This window comes from Struthio camelus, chromosome 1 (genome assembly GCF_040807025.1).
Source record: "Struthio camelus isolate bStrCam1 chromosome 1, bStrCam1.hap1, whole genome shotgun sequence".
Classification (NCBI taxonomy): domain Eukaryota; kingdom Metazoa; phylum Chordata; class Aves; order Struthioniformes; family Struthionidae; genus Struthio; species Struthio camelus.
In genome coordinates, this window is record NC_090942.1 from 10,292,605 (window position 1) to 10,312,811 (window position 20,207).

Below are 20,207 nucleotides of genomic sequence, written 5' to 3' on the forward strand. Positions count from 1 at the left end.
CAGAGCTTACAGAATGCAGGCCCATAACATGGCTCTGACTGCCAAAAGTGTGCAACACCCCAAATCCTTTCATCTTCAATGTCTCTGTGCTTCACTTTCTCCCCCAATACATCACTGTTTAACATAAAGACTGTGGCATATACTTTTCGTCACTAGTCTAGAGCTCTGAAGACATAGGTTGCGCAGTGAAGACATATGTTTTCCATGTTTTGATTTCCAAGCATTAATGTCAAGATACTCTAGATAAATGACTGACAGGGGAAGAAACAGGCTCTTAGCTGGAGATCTTGCTAGCTATTTCTGCAGAGAGTTTAAGAAATACAGAAACCTGAGATTAAAGTATTCTTCACTGAAGACAATATGCTGCAGTACTTCCTTTCTGTTCTGTGGAGGACATCAGTCATCTTGGTTGTCCAACCATTTTCTCTGAAGGACAAGCAGATCAGTTTAAAATTAACAGTGTTGATAGATATACAACACTTCAAACTATAGCCAGCAATGGAAAAGAGGTGTTAATTTTGTTTGTTATTCTGTAAGGACAAAATAATCACCTCTTTTAAATTAAATAGGATGAGTACACCATAAGCATTGTATTGTGAGAAATCTAATTTACGTTGAGAATGAAGCTATAATTTTACTGAACTTCTGTATTCACTTTTCTTCACCGTATAATTAGTCATTACAGGGAATCAAAACTATTGTTGTCTCTTTAGAACAAAGGCTTCAGAAACTGATAATTGCATCACAGATCAACATTTTCTTCTTTCTTCTTCCTATGTATGCTAAAATGTTATTCACAAGAAATGGTTATACTAAGTTATGCCTCTAAGGCAGAGGAGGAGAAAGAGATTTCACTCTAGTGGCACTGCCTGGAGACTTAAGCCTTGGCTGGTGCTCAGAGGCTCATTTACACTACTTTAGCAGTGTTAAGTACCGTAAATTAAAGTTATGCTCTCCTTAAGGTCATTCAATACCGCCGCACTGATGAAAAGGGCCTTGAGTGTTAATGCGAATCAGATCCGCAGCGCCCCTAGCAGTGCCGCAGAAAATGGGACAAGAACCAATGCAGGAGGAAGTTCCACTTCCAGCACTTCCCAAATGAGCTGCTGGTGCTGACTTTCCTCTCCCTCAACTTTCTTTTTACAGGAACCCTGGCTGCTCTTCTGGAGATCCACCCAGTAGCTCAGTTACCTATTTTGTCTGAGCCATCTTGACTCATGAAGTTACTCGGTTCTCGTTATATTTTTTCAGCCAGAGTGGAACATATATGCCTTAGTATATTAACACTCAGAATTAAGCTTTTCCTTGTTTGTTTTTGCCCCAAATATAAAACTCTAACTCCCTAAAAAAATATCACTTCAGTTTTAAAATTTTTCGTAGTGAGAAGGATCCATGGGTGATATTAATAGTCAAAGTATGGAAAAGCTACAGTGATTAAAAACCAATTGCTGTACACAAGTCAGTAGTGCTGAGATGCAGAGGAATTTAAATGTGAAAAAGCATTGTGCATTTTTTTTTAATTATAGCTTTATGCTATTATACTTTTTTCCTTGTTATGTTGTTGCTGAGTCTATGTATTGAAATGATGGAAGAGTGATATGTTAGTGTCATTTTTGGTATCTTTCATCCTTGAATATCTATAATCTCTTTACTTCACAATAAAATTCAGATAGCTCTTCACTGAAAAAGTACATCCAGCTTCTCCAGAGAAGAAGATTTTTTTTTAATTCTGCAGAGTTGTAAATCAGAAAAAAATGAACACTATATATGCAATTGAATTTGCAAGAAACCTTAGATAAACCTTAAGTTTATTAGCCCATAATTATAATTTAACTATGTCGCCAAAATTACCTTCACTAGTTTTGGGGGAAAAAAAAAATAATGACTTTTAAAGAGGAGGACAGCAGAAACTGTCACAGCTAAAGTAGTGTTTTAAGACCACAGTTCCTCAACATCATTCTGTTTGATTTGTAATGTATTGATTTGTAAATATCATCAATCTTTATAACTTTTTGTGATGAGAATTTTCTATTGCAGCATCAAGAACAGACCGCAGTGCATCTTAATTTGTGATATTTGCTGACCTCTCAATCGTACATGATCTGAGTGCCACACATCCATCTCTTCCTAATTATTACTTTAAGAACATTATTGTTAAACCACATCTCCATACTCTTTGGTCTATCCCTGATACTACCTGCTATGTCAGCATCTGAAAGCAAGTTACCACAAAATCCTCACATTGGTTCCGTCACAGCCACAGGTTAGCCCTTGTGCAAAGAGTATTCCCTGAGAACCACCTTTAAGGATGTGAGCTGATGCCATTGATGTTGTTGAGGAGCTTAACTGCAAACTGTGAATCCATGAGAGGTCTGTTATGTCTGCTTGACTTATTGGCAACAATAGGCATTGAAGAATTAAAATGACAGGACTTTAGAAGAACACCATTGAAAGCTTTGGCATTTTGAAACTACAGTGGAGTGTTTAAAGCACAAAACAAAGCTCCCTCATCATATATTAAAAGCTTTGTCCTCTGGTGACCTTACAGAAAACCGCAATGGCATACGGCTTTGCTGTGCACATTTGGGATTGGTGCTGTAAGTCTTCCTTTCCGTGAGCTAGCTATGACTTCAAGTCCATATTTTCTGAGGATGGCGCTTGCTTCTCTGATGATGTTGGGTCTCAGTGGACAGGCACTGTACGCATTTATGAAGTCTTAAGTAGTTGTCTATTTTTGTTGCTGTTGAATTTTTTATTTAAGATTCCCTAGTCCTGTTACCTCCCCAGGGCCCTAATCACCCTCCAGTAATTTTCATTAAATTATAGCAATTGCAATTTTACTGAGCATAAGATTTCCCTAGTTTCCTAGAATTTTCTTGCTGTGAACTGGTAAATTAGTGATTGTGACTGTAGATATAAAGTAATACGGGCATCTAGCTGAAACTCTTTACAAAACAGTTCCTGAGAGAACTGCCCTTTTATTTCTGTGAAATGATGAAAAGATGACCCTAGCTTCTGTTCCTTCAGCTTACTCAATCTTGACAGCTAAAGCTAATTTCTGTGCCTTCTAGTTTATAGATCTTCATTAAAATGCTAATCCAATTCAGTTAAAAATCCAGTTTCTGACTTTTATCGTTTCTTGCTATTGTTTTATGTGTGTGTGCGTGGTTGTTACTGCTGAAGAATAACATTTATAAAGGAACAAATGCAGATCGATTTTCCTTAGCTTTTTCTGAGCTTGAAGTGCTGAGACAAGCAAAACATGTTTCCATTTCTTAACTAAGCAAACAATGGTGTATAAATCATAGAGGCAGCTGGACCAAGGTGTCGTTTTCATAAAGAGCCAGATTTCTCGTGAAGGACAGTTTAATGGGCTGCTGCCAATGAAATGTCTGCAGAACGGGTAATTGCAGAAGGGCATACAAAAAGTGGCGCTAGAAAGGTGTCATGTGGGAGCTGAGAAATAGCTCCATGGTGAAGACAATTGGAAAAAGGAGACTAAAAAAGGTGTGTTCTTTAATAATTTGCTTCTCGGTGCTTATTGTTCTAAGTCAAAATCTTAAGTTTTTTTTTTTATTTTTAACTTGCTCACATTGGCTGCAACATCAGAGGAGTGGGTTTGGATATAATTTTATTTTGACCATGTTTATACTGTGGCTTTGTTTCCCTTTGATCATGCTTAAACACGTTTCAGACATGCTTGTTTGATGTATGCTATTTTTTAAAGCACCGTTTCATTTTGTCTGCTTGTGTTTTTTTTTTTTTCCTTTCTTTAACAACGAAATATTGTAAACTATTTGACATCGAATAATTTCTTAAATTCATTTTCACTAAACGTGCTTTCTGGACCTTTAGCCAATGAGAGACTGCTTTTAAACAAGAACATGCCGAAGCGTTGTAAGAACATTTTTGATAGTTGCACTGATTGGAGGCAGTTTTAGGATCTCAGAATACCCTGCAATTCCTATACAGAAATTTGAAGTCATCCTATCTATCCACAATAGCTGCAGTATATCAGTGTTTACAATTGTTGCCAGTGGTTTTGGATCAAAGTTCCAGTTCCCATTCAGTAAAACTTCCTGAAGTTCATTCCAGCACGTCCTATGTGGCTGTATCGAATGTATGAAGTAGGTCACGCCTGACTGAATTATTTTAAACTTTCCATGGGGAGCCCTTGATACTGAACTTGTTTAATTTTGCAGGGTAAGGCAGGGTAGCCTCAATACCTGAACATGCACGTTCATGGATAACAGTCTGTCTCCTGCTGCATGGGTGAACAATTAGGAGAGTCAAATATAAGTCCTTCATCTGGGGACAGCAGTCCCCTTCGTTCCCTCCGAGAGCAACACAGAAACGCTTCATAGCCCACAGAGAGCGCTGTGTTGCGTGACTGCCGGCCATCTGGCTGATTGATTCATCATGACCCGAAACAGCTCGTTCTAAGCGTGGTCCGAAGCCCCTGAGCTAAATGCCAGCGTGCATCAAGCCTCAGGCAGGACAAAGCTCCTTCATTAATGGAACAATAAAGAACGCGCTACAGATTGCTAATGCATACTGCCTGCTTCTTAACTTTATAACCTACTAAATTATCAACAAAATTTCTTTCCCTCCTTCCACCCATCTACATAAACACACATACGATCATGGCGTTGCTTACGTAGTCATTGTATTCATTCTGAACAAAAAGGAATAAGGAATATCTATTTCTATATACTCCAGAACACGTGAGCTATTCTGCCTTCATTTACTTCATTACATAGAAAGAGATACAATATATAGAAGAGGGAGGGAAAAAAAAAAGCAGATAACAACAGCAATGTCCCTATAACATGAAGGATCAATCTTTTATTGACTAAAACATATTGATTTAACCAGGTGGCAAAACAGCCTCAGGTTTACTCAGTAAGAAACACCAGTGTAATTCAACAGAGACTGTTCCATGATATACAGAAGAGATGCTCTAATACGAGGCTGTGCATTGTCATGGTTTTATTGTCATGAATGTAGTTAGGATTATTAATCACTAATTGAAAAGCTGAATTCCTTGCAGATGAGCACTGATAAAAAATAAATGTATGCAAGAGCACATACAGATATGATCTCGCTATGGCCTAAATTAACAGCCTTCCACCCACTCCTCTTCTGTGCCACCACTACTAGAATTATTTGAAATATATATTTTCAATATTTTTACTATTTTTCTATTGCTCTTGTAGCATTCCTTTTCTAATGCTAGGCTTCCTTACTGTTCTAGGTTCACTTGCAAAAGTGTGAGAGGGAAAGAAAAGAATAATAATATGCTAGCTGAGGGCAAGTTTATATAACCCTTACTATATCAGCATTATTATTGACTTGAATAGGACTCCCTGTGGGATCTTCACAGGCCAGTGTAAAGTTAGATTTTTGATACCTGATAATACAGTGATTTATTTTAGAATTTGATATCTTGTGATTTACAAAACCCATTGTACTAGAGACAAATCATTTGACCATTTGGGAATGTGTTTAGGTTTTGGTTGAATGGTTTTTTACCTCTTTCATTAAGACCTTAAGAGTGTAAAAATAACCCTATGTGTTCAGACTAAAAGTACTTCAAATCCAGTAGCCTGGACCAGTGACTTCTAATGGGAGTCCTCTTCCTTTCACATACTGTGAAGAAGATTGTCAAGCTGTAGCCTTACTGGCATACACAGCCAGCCTGGAACTGTGATACGAATTTCATTCAAAGCCCTAGCAGATTACACAAAGAATAGCAGATATTAACCATGTTACAATATGGCCTAAGTGTTATTTATCCTGGGCCTCATATCAGTGTAATGTGAAGGATGTTGGATGCATGCTAGAAAGAAAGGAAAGAAATGTAGTAGCTTAAACTGCTGCTGTTGTGGGGCGGAGAACTCTGACTTCTTACAGGTTTTTAACAGTTTCAGATGCCCAAAGAAGTCTAACTTAGAGAATAGGTAATAGACAGAGTTCCACATGGTTATGCTCTGAGCCTGTGTTGTTCAATATATGACCTGGGAAAAGACTGAGCAGCAAGATGAGAAAGTTTTCTGATGAAAATTTCTTTATCCAGCATAGTGAGACAAAGGAAGACTGTGAAGAATTACAAAAGGATCTTGTGCAACTGAGTAACTAAGCAATCAAATGACAAATTAAATTAATCTCAGTGAATGATGTAGTGATAAACCATGAGAAAAACCATGAGGAAGAACATGCCTATCTTTATATACAAAATGATGGGCTATGGAGTGAGCTTTATCAATGAAGAGTGAGATCCTGGGGTTATGGCATATAAAGTTCCCTGAAAATGTCACCTTACTGCTCAAGAAGTTATTACTGGAACACATTAAATGTTAGGAATTAATAGCAAAAGAATAGAGAATTCAACAAAGAACATTATTATAGCCCTATATAAATGCACAGAATCACAGAATCACAGAATGGCTGAGGTTGGAAGGGACCTCTGGAGATCATCTAGTCCAACACCCCTGCTCCAACAGGGTCCTCTAGAGCATATTGCCAAGGATCGCGTCCAGACGGGTTTTGAATATCTCCAGCGAAGGAGACTCCACGACCTGCCTGGGCAACCTCTTCCAGTGCTCTGTCACCCTCACAGGAAAGAAGTTTGTCCTCAGGTTCAGATGGAACTTCCTGTGGTTCAGTTTGTGCCCATTGCCTCTTGTCCTGTTGCTGGGCACCACGGAGAAGAGTCTGGCCCCATCCTCTTGACGCCCTCCCTTCACATACTTGTACACATTGATGAGATCGCCTCTCAGTCTTCTCTTCTCCAGACTGAACAGGCCCAGCTCTTGCAGCCTTTCTTCAGAGGAGAGATGCTCCTTGGACATCTTGAACACTGTGGATATTTGCAGCAAAGAAATGAAGAGGCATCAGATGAAGCTAGTAGGATCCATATTCAAAACTAGAGATCAGAAGTAGGTTTTATTTCTTTAGCTTGTATACCTGAGGAACAGATTGCCAAAGGATACTGTGAATGATGGAAGTTTGCGGGGGTTCAGGAAGAGTCTGTACAGATAGCTGGATGAAAAAATCTATTAAGAGTTGCTAAGTGCAGAGAAACTGGCCAATTCAGGGAAGTAGCTGCATGGAAAATAGTTGGATGCTGGGAGATTATCCCAGGAAAACAGCATTTGCACTTACCATATTCTTACTTTTTCCTAGATAGTTACTTTTGCTCAATGTTGGAGTCTGTGTACAGATTGAGTAAACCTTTGCTCTGCGCCAGTATGGCCATTCGTGTGTCATGTAATGCAGAAGGCATGAAGTTGCATTTATTATCTAGTTCCTGTAGTTTCGTGTGAAGGTTGTTATGATTAGTATATATATAACATGATGCCATATGTGCATATGTAACAGACACATCCAAACACATACATGCATATATATTAATATATAAAAATGGGCTGGTTACAAGCACAAGTGTCCTTAATGCGACAGTGAATTTAGTGGGACAATAAGTGTAAATTGGTGGAACAAAACGCAGTTCACTATTTCCATGACTACACAGCAATAAACTTACACTGAAAAGAAGGTAGCACAAGATGCTAAAACAGGTTATAATTTAACATAGGCAAAGGGCTATGAGTAGTTAAATATAGTTCACAGTTAATTATCCCAGCAGGCTGTAAACTAGTTGTAAAACAGATTAGTAAATCTACTGGATATGCTTTCTTTTTCCAAATACAATGAAAGACAGCAGCTGAAGTATCTCAGTAAAATAAAGTGATGAGCCAGATTCACCACTGGTATGGGCGTATTCATGACTTACACAGATTTATCTCCCAAAACTTTTTACCACTGGTTTTACATAACCAATCAGTTTGTCTTAATTTTATGTATTTACATTTGTTGATACTTCTTCTTTATCATCAAATAATGGTGTCACTGTAATTGTCAGGAAACAAACATTTTCTCTGAAAACAATCTAAAAAAAGAGAAGACCAGACATAGTATTTCACAATCTTGAACAGACTTTTCTCGCCACAGAAATTCACAGCTATACTTCTCGTCTGAAAACAAAATAAAAAATGTTGGGTTTTTTGGGAGATTCATAGTTTGGAAGTAGGCAATATGGGAACATGAGGAACTGAAGTTTGAGGTTTGAACTTTTAGTTCAACCTGCACTTTTTAGTTCTTTTGGATTGATCATACTTTTCTAGCCTGTGGGTCTATTTCCAAAAGCAGAGGTAATTACTGCAAAAAAGGTAGGAGGAATGTAAATATGTTATACATAATTGCACAATAGTGTACCTCATATAGGAATATTTGCCATGTGATGTAGCGGTTCATTCTTGGCCAAGTCACAGTTAGTCAAGCAAAGTCACAATTTGTTCACGTAAGGAAGGCAAGTGGTTTAATTCATGAAACAGTAACATGCACAATGGCATTGTTTTCCCAGATCCTAGATTTGTTAGTGCTCACCTGATACCAGAGAGTGACAACCCAGAAGATGACAAAATCTATTTCTTCTTCCGTGAAAATGCAATTGATGGAGAGCACACTGGAAAAGCCACTCATGCCAGAATAGGGCAGATCTGTAAGGTAAAACGGTGACTTATTTGTGTGAGTTTGAATATATTTGCACACTTTGTGAGCGATTTTGGTAACTTCATTTTCTTGCCTGTAAACTATTCTGTGCTAACAGTGGCGCTGTAATGAAGCAGAGATCATGCGGAGTGAAAAATAGGTATGAGCTAACACACAGAAAGGTGTGCTACTCAGTTCTCCTCTGTTTGGGAAGCTTCACGAAGCTGTGATGTTTTGTTTAAGAAATCATTGGCATCTTTTGAGGCTCAGAATGTGTCTGCAAAAGACACAGTCTTTTACAGGAAATATGATACTTCCAGGTAGGCCAAAAACATTTGAAGAATTTACTTTTTATGTACCTTAATGCCTTTCCATTCCCACATTAGCGAAAAACTTTTTTAAACAGAGGCAAAGGAAGATGTAAAAAATAGTTGTTTAAGCTAAGTTCTATAGATGGCAACAATTGGAAGACTTAATGATTCCACATTGATTCATCCATCTGCCCTGATAAACATCCAAATATTTTTCTGACAGACTTTTAAAAAGAGTTATATGAATTAACTGATATTCATAAATGTTATAGCTTTGGCAGCTATGATATTTACAGTAAAATTTCATGTTAATCCATAGGCACAATCTCCTCAGGTTCAGACATAGCTGCTTGAAAATCAATTACCTCGTATATATGGAGTCCTTGGTGTGCTTCTGCTCCCAGTTTGGCAGCTATGAATGTGATCCTGCCATTCTGACATTTTCATCTGCTTTGGTCATGTGCAAGCTCTATTGCTCCTTTGTTGCTACCTAGTTAAGAATAATAAGCCCGTTAAAGCTTATCAGCAGCTCTGGAGCAAAATATTCTGCCTGCCTGTCTGCTGACTCCACTGTTGTATAGTTTAGAATACGTAAGGACTTCATTTTTGGGGGAAATTATATCATCTCTACAGTGATACTATGAACTATATAGTACTACTATGTAAAAGAGACATAATTCACAATTAATGTATTTGAAAATACGATATTTTTTGGTATGTAAAATTTGAATTCTTTTCTCTGTTTTCTCTGTTTTCTACAACCAGCATCTTGTGATTATTTAATCCATTTTGCCTGTATTCAGTTGAGATTGCAAGCAAAGACTGTTACAAGATATTAATGCAGAGTACTTTTATTCTTAGAATGACTTCGGTGGACACAGGAGCCTTGTTAACAAATGGACAACTTTCCTGAAAGCACGGCTGATTTGTTCTGTGCCGGGACCCAATGGCATCGACACACACTTTGATGAGCTACGTGAGTAATATCTTTGAATACGGAAACATTTTCTGGTATTGGCAGTGCAGAGAGTAACTTTTTTTTTTCTTTTCTCTCTCTTATTATTGTTACAGAGGATGTGTTTCTAATGAACTCAAAAGACCCTAAAAATCCAATCGTCTATGGAGTGTTTACAACTTCCAGGTACAGAATGTATCATTTTACTTGCATGGAAACTTGGGTGGCTGCTTGTTTCAGAGAGGCCTCTTTGTTAAAAATGTTTTTCAGAAACAAAATTTGCTTAACCTTTGAACTGAAAAGTCAGTGGCAGTAAGCAGCAATGAATTAGGTTTCTTTTCTTATGAGCAACGTGCATCATCGCTCTGAAACAAGTAATCACAAAGCCTATCAGCTCCTCAGGCTGTTCTTGCCTTTGAATTGGCTTTTAATAGTGGAGAGGAGAAATTGCAGCCCTTCCCGCGTAGGCCTGGAAAAATAACACAAGGCATAAACATGGCTTATTTGGGGGAGGGGTAAAAGTGAATGACTCTTATGTGGAAAATTAGCCACTCACCGAGGTATTAGTAAAAATATTGCTGAAATCCAGAAAGTTTAAAAATCTTTCCAAAGTTATATTGCTTCACCATACCTATCTGTGGCTTGAATGTTTTTGGTTGCACTGTGAGTTCAGTAAAAACAAAATTATACTTGGACTGAGGAAGGTTTGCAGTACTGGTGGCAGAGAGCGTTGCTACATTTATCTATGAAGGACAGAGATTTTAGTTTTGAAATAGGAAGAATGTTCCTAGAGATAACCATGCGCTGAACAGGGAGATTTACAAGTACTTGCTGTCTTCAATTAGAAATCTCAAGGCAAGAAACAACACTGCAGTTTGCGTCTGTGCTGCCCGAATGACGAAAGACAATACTAAAAAAAATAAAAATAAAAATAAAAAAGTGAAGGAAAGGAAAGAGCCGAATAGTGCCCTGGAGACCGGCCTGTTGAAATTTACTCAAGTTGGGGCTTTGGCCTTATGGGGACAATATGTTTTAAATAGTGGAATAGCAGCCATATGCTTAGCAAAATATCTGGGAGATCGTATCAGTAATGCTGAACTCTTGCAGGAGGTGAGTTCGGATTGCTCTGAGAGCATGTCAGAGTTTTCATAATCAGCACATGCGATAAATTAGAAAGCAACAAGCTGCTATTCCCACAGCTCTCCTACTTGATTAAACTGACAGATAATTTAAAGAACTTGACTCGATTTCTTCTCCTCTGGTTTTTAGTAATATCTTCAAGGGGTCGGCGGTGTGTACGTACAGCATGACGGACGTGAGGAGGGTGTTCCTTGGTCCCTACGCTCACAGAGACGGCCCCAACTACCAGTGGGTCCCTTACCAAGGGCGAGTGCCATATCCACGGCCAGGAACTGTGAGTACCCTAGGAAACCTAGTAATCTAAAAAGATAAAACCATGGAAAATATTCTCACACATTACATGGTCCTTGAGCTGAGACCCAAGAAAGAAGCAGAAGGAGACAGAGGTGCAGGCAGAGTAGCGTAAGCAAAAATCAACAGTTTCCCCAAGGTCCAGAATTTGCTAAGTTCTTCTAAAGCAATGAAGCTGTGGGGTACTTTCATCTTGGCTTTCATCTGGATGTTCATGTTAACTTCAGGAGAAGTTTGAGCAATGGCTGCAGAGCTTTGCTGAAGGTCCAACGTTTAATAAATCACTCTACGTTGTTCTGTCTTCCGAATTTGTATTTATTCCAGTTATTGACTGAAGCATTCTTAAGGAGAATGAATGCAAAACAGAGCAGCTGTTAATAAATATTCAATTGTTCTCACCATTGAAATCCATATAAGAAGACAGATAATTCTGCCATCAATGATAGAGAGACTGTAATGAGTTCCCTAAACACTTTTTTAAAAAGTCTATGTTTTGACTTATGTCTTTGTTTCTGATTTATGAATGACTAAAATATCGGTGCTGTAAGACACCCATATCTGCATCTTTCCAACTAATATCTTGAGGTTCTAGAAGTATTTTCCTGTGTTTAATGTTGCCGTTAGCCTAAGAAGACAGGGCACTTATGAAAAAAAATGTTAATTAATATGTACTGGGATAACTCCTCAGCTGGTGTAATTAGACTTTGCCCATTTAAACCCTGGCATAGCACTGCTGAGGTTTTAATCCATTTCATATGTACATATACATACGCATGCATACATATGTGTACATGTACATCTGTCCATAACATTCTTTAAAAAGTATCCTTAAATATAAGCCTGAAAACAAACCAGGAATAGCTTAGATGCTTTATAAATAACCAGATTTTTATTTCTATTTGGTACTTTTAGAATTGCTCTTTCAAACTAATTCTTTCAACTGTCTTTCATCTGTTCTTTCAACTGATTTCCAACAGTTAGACAACATATATATTTAGCCTAAAGAAAATGACTTCCTACGTAAAAGAAAACAATGGCTGCCTGACAGCTATGTTACATAACAGTCCGCGCTCCCTGCATATGACTGCTAAAGGGATTCTTAGTTTTTTCCAGAAATAAAACACAAGCTCTGTAGCATCAAGAGAGATTTCTTTCCTCATGTGATGCTGAACTTTTTTTTCCTAATCGCTGCAGTTTATGCTGAAATATCAGATTTAAAAAATGTATTATTTATGTCCCTTTGGAACATGTGAATGAGTAGATATTTCTGTGTTGCCTGTATAACAAGCTGGAAAGCAGGGTCCCAAAGTCAGCTTCTAGGCCAATGGTCTAAGCCACCAGATCTTTTGCCAAAATAGGGAAATATAGTTAAGTGATGCATATACTTTTTCTTGCTACCTTCTCAGGATGGATTTTACACTTAGAATTTCACTATAAAATACCTGTACTAAAATTCATGAGTAAAGTGCAAAGATATTCAGATTTCACTGTAAACCTTTTCTTTAACTAAGGGTGAACGTGATCCCAAATTTCACATGATCGTGCAGTCAAATCATGTGGTGCATGGAGGCCATGTCACTACAGATGATGTTAATAAAGGAGCAGTTGAGGCCTGCAGTTTCTCCTCGATCACTGCCAGTGACTGTCATCCCGACATCTACCACTTTCAAAGAGTATTTTTGTTCTTGCAGTTGCTGAAATCATTCTCTTGTATTAATAGGATAAAGCTGAGTTATAAAATGAGAGATATCTCTGGCTGAAACAGAGCTTTTTGTTTCTAAAGTGATAAAATCTGATTTATTTTCAATGTCTTTGAAGACCTGTTGAGAATACAGGAGAAAGATTTTTGAAGTTTCTTTAGATGTCAGTCTTGTGGCTTCCTTTTCCAAAATCAGCAAAAGGGAAGGGAGAAGCAAAACCTGAGCTTCTTACAGTGATTTGGTTCCAGATCTCACTGTACTTTCACAGTGCTGAATTATCTGAGGAATTTCATCAGTGAGATGCCAATAAACTTCTTGAATATCTGGTGACTTGCCCAGTATGAGTAAAGAAAAGGAAAATTAATAGTTCCTTTGAAAAGTCAGAAATCTTTGTAAACAGTTCTACATCAGCTTCACTACATCTGCCTGTACGTTTTACAAAGAAGTTGCCAAGATTTTTCCTTTAAACTCTATAGAACTTTTTTTTTTTTTTATCCTTAAACTTTATTCAGTAGAGGAGGGAGAATTTCTTTTCTATACTTCATATCTTCTTATAAATTAATGCCTGACTTTCAGTGAATTCAGCTACAGAACCTGCATTTTCTCTACTTTTTGGTACCAAGAGTTCAGTTATGAGCAAAGCACCTTTTGTTCCTGCCAGTAGCAAAGTCAAAGGCTGTAGCTATGGATTTATTATGTTGAATTCCTTAATAGGTCACTTAGGGTATGTCCTAGCCAATTTTTCTTAATTAATCAAAAACATTGCATGTTATACTGAGAGCCAATGGATGTTAAATGCAAGAATTATTTTGACTCCACTTGAATTCAAGAATAGGGCTCATCTCTCCAAAATTGATCAGGTTATTCATATTCGTGCTGCCTAAGTTAAGACACCAGAATAGTTTGTTTTCTTGATATCAGTGAGTTCAGTCAGGCGTATAAAGTTGAGTTCTCGGCCCATATTTGGCCTATTAGCTTGATCTGCGCCAAGTGATATCAAATGCAATCTTGTCATTAGCAACAAAGATAATGGCTTCCTTTGTGTCCTCGTTTTGTGACATGACAGGACTTTTCTTCTCAGGACAACTCAGGTTTCATGTGAGCTGAGATTCCTCTGCAAGCAATTTATTAGGCTAAATCACTGATTGATGTTGCCCATTTCACTCTATTGACAAGAGAGTGAGTTATGGCAAATAGATTTTTGATTTCAATATCTCATCCAGGTTCCCACGAGGGGTAGGATGAATGTGAGCCACAGTCTAGTCCAGGTAGTGTCCTTTATATTTAAAGACATAAAATTACATTCTTTATTCTCATAAAAGTAAGGCATCCAAACAGTAGTGTGGTCCTTAGAGTCAGGTTTCTCATTTAAATACATGGAAAGTAATGCTAGTTTTATGTGATTTTTTTTTCTGCATCAAATACATCTTGGTTAACACTGCTGCCAGTAAAATCCTGTGTTAGAAAATGAGCCAAAAGGTAAATATCCAAGCAACTGAAACACAGCTGAAATGCATTTACTTTAAAAACGAAATGAATATTCATTTTCTGTTTTTCAGTGTTTGCCCAGCTGCAATTAACAATACTTAGTACTTGTGTTGTGATCTTTCTGCTTAAAGCTCTTTACATTAATTAGGTAATGATTAATGAGATAATTTATCTGAGTAATTAGTATTGAACTATAGTTAGAATATTAATCTAGATGTTTAAAAAATTTGAAATTGAAGTGTCAAATTTTGAACAGAAATTTTAAGACAAGCTATGGCTTGGGCAGTGATTATGAAAAGCCTGTCTGATTATATCTGGATAATATTTCACTGTGAAAGAGCAAGAATATGTAATAATAAAAAGACTGAAAAAATTTAACCCAATAAAGTAAGCAACTAACTTGTTTTCTTATTTTTGCTTATTCTGCTGCACATACATTAATCAAAAATTCCTTTCTTCCTCCTTTCCTCCCTTCCGTGCTACATAATAGAGCAGAATGCTGGAATTTGCTTACTTACAAATATTATAAAGAGGGGCAATTTATACTTTATATTTTTTGTGCTTGAAGTGTCCCTCTGCTGCATATAACAACTACTCCTTTTGGCAACATTGATTTTTTAATTTCATTTCTGATGAATTATTAATAATCTAGATCAAGGTGATAGCAAAGACAATCAATTTCTTCTGCTGAGCATCCTGCAAGGCCTAGCTTCTTGTTTAATAACATGTTGCCCTCTAGATTTTTTATTTATTTGGTATATAGTCTATATGCGTAAATAAAAGACAAATTTTAACAGCACATTTTAACGCCAGTTGTTTATATTTTAGGTTCAAATGCTATGGACGTAATCACGGTTAGCTGGGTTTCACGGATGTATATGTCTGAAATAGATATCTAAGAAAAGATTAGCAGCTAGGGACACTTAAGTTTTCTGTTCTGTACCTTTGGACCAGTGATTTAATGTCATCATGGCTCATTTTCCTCATCCATTCCGCTATTAATAATACTTACTTGGAAGCAGCATCTAACTGTTCATAAAACACTTAGAAATTCTGTAAAAGAGACAAGGGTGAGTAGTGATAATTATCCACAGTCCTAGAGCCTTCCCATAGGGAGCTATGGTGAGTGAAAGGGAAGGAGTGCTATGGATGGATGTCAAAGCCATAATCTACCTCTTCTTCCTTTCTCAGCTTCAATGTTTTGCTCATAGTGGGAGAACGATGGCAGATTGTAGAGGCAAAACAATGACTTGTCCACCCGTGACCGTAGAAGGCAGCAAACTACTCTTTATTGTGTGATTTCTTAGGGACCAGAAACAGCTTAATCCTGAGCGGACACTGTGACTTTGTCATTATTGTGCAGCATAATCTTGTGCAGGAACACAGACAATTAACTAGGACTTATTTCAGAGAGAGCCGTCTCACCTAACCATACATAGCGACAGTAACAGTGGCAACAGCTCCTGGTCACACGAGGCTTTCTTTAGAACCAACGGGGAGGAAAGGGACACATTTAGGACATGACTTATCTTACACTTACTGACTGACTTAAGATGGGATAAATTATGCCTTTCCTCTCCATTTAAGATAAAGGGACCCTAAGGTGTGTAGCCAGTATAGATGTAAATAATATGTCACATTTAGCCAAAATGTTCCCTAACTGCTCAAATTAGAATATCTGTAGCCATAATTTAGTGTAACAGGACCATATTATCAGGACTACATGAATGATACAGATATGTTGGGACAATCAGGAGTTTGAAAAGTCAGCAGAACAGGGAATTGTCCTGGCAGTTAAGGATTTGATTCAACAGCCAAGGAAAGGAATTAATTTACAGTCAGCTTCAGAAGAGAATGCTTTGAAATCAGGGTGATGGCATGGTTAATTAATTTTCTGTGATATAGTTAAATGAATACTGAAATTGCTGCTCTTGTATTGAATGATTTTAGAAAGTGCAGGATTTCTTTCTTCTGACAAATAAAGGTTAACACTAATCAGTAAATTACTAAAAATCCATTTTTGTATAATAGTTAGAAAAATGAGGTATGCTGCTCATTTGCAATCTGTTGAATATATTGATTTAAATCCAGACTAGATATATAAATAAATAAAGCAGAGACCTAGTGGCAGAATTAAATGTTACTGCCTATCACGAAACAGTTGGATCCCATGTCATACTTTATAATAAACTGAAGAAGCTGGAATGATTGTAATGAAATGGATTTCTAATATGTTTCCGCTAAACAGTAAAAAAAAAAAAAAAATCTTTTTATTCACAGTGTCCCAGTAAAACCTTTGGAGGCTTTGATTCTACTAAGGACCTTCCTGATGAAGTTATAACATTTGCAAGAAGTCATCCAGCCATGTACAACCCAGTGTTCCCTATCAACAACCGTCCAATCATGATCAAAACAGATGTGGATTACCAGTTCACACAGATAGTCGTAGATCGAGTTGATGCAGAAGATGGCCAATATGATGTGATGTTTATTGGCACAGGTGAGAATTCTTGAATCTACGCTGTATGCATTACAGAGGCATAGATAAGATAAAATTTCATAATCTCAAAGACAGAACACTGATTTATGTGCCAGTGTATCGTGTAGAAATCTGGGGCAAGACTCAAGACTGTTTGTGTCAGGGGGAGGCCTTTGTATTACATAAGGATTCTCTATTACAGGTTCAAGCCATGGCCTGCATAGCTTAATTCTTTAGGAGTTTTGCCATCTGGAGTAAGATCAAACTGCTCTCTTTTCAGCTACTGTTATTAGGGATTTTTATTAGAAGTATCTTGCCCTATTAATTATAATTTAGTATTAAAATGCAGGTTCTGAGGTACTCATTTTGAAAGACGTCATAAGAGGCATTAACATGACTGAGACAAGTTTCAAGGTATGGGAAATGTCTTGTGTGCCTTTCAAGTATTTTAAGTATTGACTTAAGATACCCAGCTCTTTAGCTAGAAGAGTCATCATTTTATTTAAGATGCAGATATCTGGCAGATACACAGTGTTTTAAGAAAGACTGGTACTCAAATAGAAGCATGATGTCCTTTCGAAAGGATTTGCAGAATGACATAGCTTGGGCATCTTATCAAAAGTAGAAATACGCGTTCAGAGAAGGGAACTTTCCAGAAAGGTAATAACAAGAAAAGGCAGTGGCCAGAAATTAGCTGATGTGCGTCTGCTTAGGTTCAGTGTCTTCAGAACTATACTGCTTAGCAATTAGTGGATCTGTTCCTTCACCTTTGAGGATTTTGCAATAGTTGACTGATGTTTCAGTTACGTTGAATGAAAGTATTTCAAATTTTTATTGAACATAATGGCTAGCAATTAGGTGTTGGCATCATGAAGTCAAAACAAAAAACCCACTGTTCTTTTTCAGCCTTGGACCAAAAATTACCTGACTTTCTGTCTTGGAACAGTCCAATTTCTGACTTGCTTTAAGTACAATTTTGCTCCGGACTTGGGATCAGATTTCCAAAGCAATAAATCTCAAGGTCTCTTTCATGTTGGTGCTTGAAATATATTATGAGTAAACTGAGAGCTGATGAAGCTTTGTATACCAAACGTACTGCATGTGCAGCAATTCAGAACATTTACTGCAGGAAATGCAGCTCTGCAAAAAGCGTTCCAGCTCTTGGAAGCTGTGAACTGAGTTATTAAACAGCATTGTTACAATATGTTCTTGTGTAAAACAACAGTAACTAGTTTCATATGATTTTACACAACACATTTTTTCCACTGGTGAGTAATACTAGCGAGTTTAATGCCATCTTACCATTGACAATGTTTTGTGCCTTTCAACAAGTCTTCTATAACCAGATTCAGCCCACAGAAATATTTAATGACAATATTCCCCTTGGCTCCAGTGTGAGAAAATAAGCCTTTCTGCATTCAGGCTAGGATCTAGTCCACTCAACATAAGCAACTGATTTATGTCTACATCTTGAGCATGCACAAAAAGTGGCGTTTATTTCACCTAAGTTTGGCATCCAATCTAAGAAAGATGCTTTGGCCTCTTCAAGTGAGAGAGATAAGTACTTCCAGAGAGGTTTGTTCTGCCTTCTTAGAGACCTATTAGATTAAGATGAATAGTTATATAGAAGTTTCTGACTGTCTTCAGGGAGTACAGATGACTTGCTTAAAACTGATCTATAATTTTTAGATAGCTATCATTATGTACGGTGGTTCTCATCTAATCGCTCAGGCAAGGTCTCCCTCTGGAGAAGCCTTAATGGTTGGTACCTAGCTCTTGCCTTTGAGTTGAGGACTTAGATACTCATTTAATTCACTAAACCTCTAAAATTTGGGTGCATGATAAGTGCTCTGGATGCCATCCAACACTGCTGCTGTTTATGCCCAAGAACTGTAAGAAAAGTATTGAAATGTTATAACTTGCACTTGCTGAAAAAAGATTTCCGCACCAAAAAACACAGCTTCATAAGTGCAGAGTGTTATTATTTCGTGCAACATTACGCTTGTCAATAGAAACTGCTCTTTTTCCAACTGGAGGTTACACCTCCTCATGGGACTAGAGTCTGAGTGGTGGCATCCAGGCCTGGGTGCAGGGAGACAACTAGCGCTCCATAGTCTTCTGAGCTCATTATGCTTATTGCAATTTTCCATCTTCCAGGCCGGTGCAAAACGAAAGGAGGCAGAGTTAAGGCTCTGTCTCCACTACGCCAGAAACCACCACTGTTCAAAGTAAAAGTAACCAGAAATAGATACACCATCAGTGCATATTGCGTCTTCCTCAAGCAAAGGACAGACTGGGGAGATTAGGGACTCTAGTCGCAGTCTAGTTTCCTACTTGTTGATCAGGACTTGTGACAAAGCCAGAACTCAGCCCTGGATTTTTCTGTGCAGGTCTGTCCCATCAGATTAGATACACGTCTCTGTGTTTTCCCATTGTCATTGCGGCAATCTACATTATTCCCACATGCTGCTAACTTCAATATGTTAAGGAAACACTTTTTTTTTTTTATGGTGATGATAATTGAATGCAACATACTTAATAGCTCATCTAGTGTGGTTGCATTTTCCTTTCCTGCGGGTTAAATCTCTGGCCAAGCCATTTCTTTCCCACTGTGATTGTACTAGAGTGCTTAAGTACTTCAGAGCAAAAATAAAATCATACTGAAATGCTTGAAAATATATGAGAAAGAATTTAAAATATCCGCTAAATGCATACCCTCAGTGTCTGCTGTTTGGGCTTGTTTGGCACAGTCAAGGCACATCTGTCAGTAAAGCAAATTAATAACAGTAATCTTATCTTACTTACCAGAGCCTATTGATCCTAAAGGAGAAGCCTAATTCCATTTGTGTGAAATTGTTTGAAATACTACTCTGTAAAACTTGATCTAGAACTCAGATAAAGCTCTACTTTGGTACCTGCGGCCTCATCAGAGTCTCCATAGTGCTTAACACAATGTATCTTTGACCTCAGAGGCTTTCTCTAGCACCAAGCGACTAGTAGTTGCAAGATCCTCTTAAAAGACAGACTTTTTGGAAACAGTATAATGTTAGGCACTCCCGTCTACTCAATGCCCCACTCAGGTTCTGCAATTTCACTTGCTTTATTTTATCAAAATTTCATCTATGCTTCTGGAAAACAGCATCGATGGCCTGTGACTGTCGACAGGCATAGTCCAATACAGAATCCAGTCACGAAATATTGCTAAACAATTATGTTTATTAAGTCAAATTCTTCTTTTTGGCTCTTACAGTATATTTTCCTCAAATCCAGTCATCAAATTGGGCTCAGGATAA

General features: G+C 37.6%; 1 protein-coding gene across 5 annotated transcripts in view; it reads left to right on the forward strand.

Annotated features, from left to right (window-relative positions):
• Positions 1 to 20,207, forward strand: part of SEMA3A (semaphorin 3A) — a 330,745-nt gene that overhangs the window by 284,443 nt on the left and 26,095 nt on the right. For all 5 annotated transcript variants that reach the window (XM_068920614.1, XM_068920525.1, XM_068920690.1 and 2 more), the window contains 5 exons: positions 8,423 to 8,565; positions 9,723 to 9,837; positions 9,933 to 10,002; positions 11,086 to 11,230; positions 16,716 to 16,935. In XM_068920614.1, coding sequence (XP_068776715.1) covers positions 8,423 to 8,565; positions 9,723 to 9,837; positions 9,933 to 10,002; positions 11,086 to 11,230; positions 16,716 to 16,935 — 693 coding nt within the window. The remainder of the gene's footprint in view (positions 1 to 8,422; positions 8,566 to 9,722; positions 9,838 to 9,932; positions 10,003 to 11,085; positions 11,231 to 16,715; positions 16,936 to 20,207) is intronic.